Raw genomic sequence first — 4,043 nt, forward strand, 5'->3', positions numbered from 1 at the left:
CTGGGTGGCACTGGGGGGCACTGGGATGGCACTGGGGTGGTGCTGGGTGGCACTGGGTGGCACTGGGGTGGTGCTGGCTGGCACTGGGGTATGCTGGGGTGGTGCTGGGGGGCACTGGGTGGCACTGGGGTGGTGCTGGGTGGCGCTGGGAGCAGCGTGGTTAGGGACTGGAGCCACTGGGGAGAGCCCAGTTGGGGACTGGGACCAGTTTGGAACTGGGAATGGAACCAAGTTGGGTTTTCCTTGGGGAACGTCACCAGGAGGGGTTGTCACTGTGGTGGCGCTGGGGACAGCCCAGTTGGGAACTGGGACCAGTTTGGAGCTGGGAAAAGAACCAGGTTGAGTTCTCCTTGAAGACTGTCACCAGGAGGGGTTGGGGACTGGGACCAGTGTGCAACTGGGAATGGAACCAAGTTGGGTTTTCCTTGGAGAATGTCACCAGGAGGGGTTGGGGCCTGGGACCAGTGTGGAACTGGGACCAGTTTGGAACTGGGAATGGAACCAAGTTGGGTTCTCCTTGGAGAACGTCACCAAGAGGGGTTGGGGCTTGGGACCAGGACGTTGTCACCAGGACAGGGGGTCCTGTGGACCCTGAGCGTGGCGGGGCTGGGGCCGTGGTGTCCCCACGGCGGTGTCCCCACGGCGGTGTCCCCACGGCTGTGCCCCCCCCCCCCAGGGACGTGGTGCCCGACGTCCGCGCGCTGTGCATGGAGGAGCTGGGGACGTGGATGTGCAGCTTCCCGGCCTCCTTCCTCACCGACGGGCACCTCAAGTACCTCGGCTGGACCCTGCACGACAAGGTGGGGACATCTTGGGGACACCGCGGGGACATGGGGACACTGCAGGGACACGGGGACACCTCGGGGACATGGGGATGCCTTGGGGTCATTGGGACGCCTCGGGTCGTAGGGATGCTGTGGGGACACCTTGGGGACATGGGGACGCCTCGGGGACACTGTGGGGACATGGGGATGTCTCGACATGGGGACACCGTGGGGACACCTCGGGGACAGCTTGGGGGCATAGGGACACCGTGGGGACATGGGGACACCTTGGGGACATGGGGACGCCTCGGGGACACTGTGGGGACATGGGGATGTCTCGGGGACATGGGGACACCGTGGGGACACCTCGGGGACAGCTTGGGGGCATAGGGACACCGTGGGGACATGGGGACACCTTGGGGACATGGGGACGCCTTGGGGACATTGTGGGGACATGGGGATGCGTCAGGGACACGGGGACACCTCGGGCACGGAGACACCGTGGGGACATGGGGACACCTTGGGGACATGGGGACACCTCAGGGACATGGGGACACCTTGGGGGCATAGGGATGCCTTGGGGACACCATGGGGACATGGGGATGCCTTGGGGACATGGGGACACTGTGGGGACACCTTGGGGACATGGGGACACCTTGGGGGCATAGGGATGCCTTGGGGACACCTTGGGGACATGGGGACACTGTGGGGACAGCTTGGGGACATGGGGACACCTTGGGGACATGGGGACACCTTGGGGGCATAGGGATACCTCAAGGACGTGGGGACACCATGGGAGCATGGGGACACCATGGGGACGCCTCAGGGACATGGGAACACGGGGACACCGTGGGGACACCTTGGGGACACAGGGACACCGTGGGGACGCCTCGGGGACATGGGGACACCGTGGGGACTCCTTGGGGGACACATCGGGGACTTGGGGTTGACTTGGGGACACCCAGGGAGGGACACTTGGGGCCAGGAGGGGACACTTGGGGACCTTTGGGGCCAGGATGGGGGACACTTGGGGACACCTGGGACCAGAAGGGACATTGGGAGCCAGGAGGGGACAGCTGGGGACCTTTGGGGACCACTGGTGCTGGGACAGGGGAAGAGGGGTCACTTGGGGACACTTGAGGCCAGGAGGAGACACTTGGGGACCCGTGGGGACACTTGGGGACACTTGGGGTCAGGAGAGGAGACACTCGGGGACTTTTGGGGCCAGGAGGGGACAGTTGGGGACCTTTGGGGCCGGAAGAGGGGACACCTGAGGACCTTTGGGCCCAGAATGGGACATTTTGGGGACATTGAGGGCCAGGAGGGGACACTTGGGGACATTTGGGGTCAGGAGGGGGGACGCTTGAGGACCTGTGGGGACACCTGGGGTCAGGAGAGGTGACACTTGGGGACTTTTGGGGCCGGAAGAGGGGACACTTGAGGACCTTTGGGCCGAGATTGGGACATTTTGGGGACACTTGGGGTCAGGAGAGGTGACACTCAGGGACCTTTGGGGCCAGGAGGGGGGACACTTGGGGACCATGGGGGCTGGGAGAGGGGAAGAGGGGACACTTGGGGACACTTGAGGCCGGGAGGAGACACTTGGGGACATTTGGGGTCAGGAGAGGAGACACTTGGGGACCTTTGGGGCCAGGAGGGGACGGCTGGGGACCTTTGGGGCCAGGATAGGGGACGCTTGGGGACCATGAGGGCTGGGAGAGGGGAAGAGGGGACACTTGGGGACACTTGAGGCCGGGAGGGGACCCTTGGGGACACTTTGGGGACCCACAGCAGGCGGAGGTGCGGCTGCGCTGCGTGCGGGCGCTGCGGGGGCTCTACGCCCGCCAGGACACGGCCGCGCACATGGAGCTCTTCACCGGGCGCTTCAAGGTGACCGCGTCCCCTCCCCGTGTCCCCAACCCTGTCACCGCCCCCCCCCCGCCGAGGTCCCCAGCGGGTGACAGCGGGTCCCCGTGTGTCCCCCCCCCCAGGCCCGCTTGGTGGCCATGGTGCTGGACAAGGAGCCCGAGGTGGCCGTGGAGGTGGTGAAGCTGCTGACGGTGATGCTGGAGTGAGTTTGGGGACGTTGGGGACGTGGGGGGGACGTTGGGGACGTGGGGGGGACAGGGGGGATGTTGGGGACAAGGGCGACACTGGGGACATGGGGGACAAGGGGACACTGGGGACTATGGGGACATGGGGATGGGGGGACTTTGGGGACAGGGGGGTCATTGGGGATGGGGGGGCATTGGGGACAGGGGGGGCATTGGGGATGGGGGGACATGGGGACGTTGGGGACATGGGGGGAACGTTGGGGACATGGGGATATTGGGGACAAGGGCGACACGGGACATGGGGGCCAAGGGGGCACTGGGGACTTTGGGGACATGGGGATGGGGGGACATTGGGGACAGGGGGGGCATTGGGGACAAGGGGAGCATTGGGGACGGGGGCACAGGGGTGATATGGGGACATAGGGGACACTGGGGACACAGGGGACATTGGGGACATTGGGGACAAGGGGGCCATTGGGTGGCGTCGGAACAAAGGGATGAGGGGACACAAAACGGGCGAGGCCAGGGAGGACGCGGAGCTGGGGACAAGGGGGGGGGGGGTGGGATGGGACGGGACACGCGGCTTGGGGACGGGTGACAATGGCCAGCGGTGTCCCCGTGCCACCCGCAGCACGGTGGCCGAGGCGCTGACGGAGGCCGACTGCCACCGCGTCTACCCGGCCGTCTTCGGCACCCGCCGCGCCCTCGCCAGCGCCGCCGGCCTCTTCCTCTACCGCAGGTGAGGCCGGGCCACCCCCTGTCCCCTCCTGGTGTCACCTCCTGTCCCCTCCTGGTGTCACCCCATGTCCCCTGTCCCCTCCCGGTGTCACCTCCTGCCCCTCCTGGTGTCACCCCATGTCCCCTGTCCCCTCCCGGTGTCACCTCCTGCCCCTCCCAGTGTCACCCTGTGTCCCCTGTCCCCTCCCAGTGTCACCTCCTGTCCCCTCCCAGTGTCACCCCGTGTCCCTTGTCCCCTCCCGGTGTCACCTCCTGTCCCCTCCTGGTGTCACCTCCTGTCCCCTCCCGGGGTCACCTCCTGTCCCCTCCTGGTGTCACCTCCTGTCCCCTCCCGGTGTCACCCTGTGTCCCCTGTCCCCTCCTGGTGTCACCTCCTGTCCCCTCCCGGGGTCACCTCCTGTCCCCTCCCGGTGTCACCCTGTGTCCCCTGTCCCCTCCTGGTGTCACCTCCTGTCCCCTCCTGGTGTCATCTCCTGTCCCCTCCTGG

At 66.4% G+C, this 4,043-nt stretch overlaps 1 protein-coding gene across 1 annotated transcript in view; it reads left to right on the plus strand.

The window, feature by feature from the left end:
* The window catches only part of LOC118159669 (cohesin subunit SA-3-like), a gene marked incomplete at both ends in the record, with an annotated part of 10,150 nt that overhangs the window by 4,279 nt on the left and 1,828 nt on the right, over nucleotides 1-4,043 (plus strand). The window contains 4 exons of the mRNA XM_035314234.1: nucleotides 677-800; nucleotides 2,556-2,654; nucleotides 2,756-2,835; nucleotides 3,450-3,557. Of these exons, the coding sequence (XP_035170125.1) occupies nucleotides 677-800; nucleotides 2,556-2,654; nucleotides 2,756-2,835; nucleotides 3,450-3,557 (411 nt within the window). The remainder of the gene's footprint in view (nucleotides 1-676; nucleotides 801-2,555; nucleotides 2,655-2,755; nucleotides 2,836-3,449; nucleotides 3,558-4,043) is intronic.

The sequence above is a fragment of the Oxyura jamaicensis genome, unplaced genomic scaffold (genome assembly GCF_011077185.1).
Source record: "Oxyura jamaicensis isolate SHBP4307 breed ruddy duck unplaced genomic scaffold, BPBGC_Ojam_1.0 oxyUn_random_OJ71511, whole genome shotgun sequence".
Taxonomy (NCBI): Eukaryota; Metazoa; Chordata; class Aves; order Anseriformes; family Anatidae; genus Oxyura; species Oxyura jamaicensis.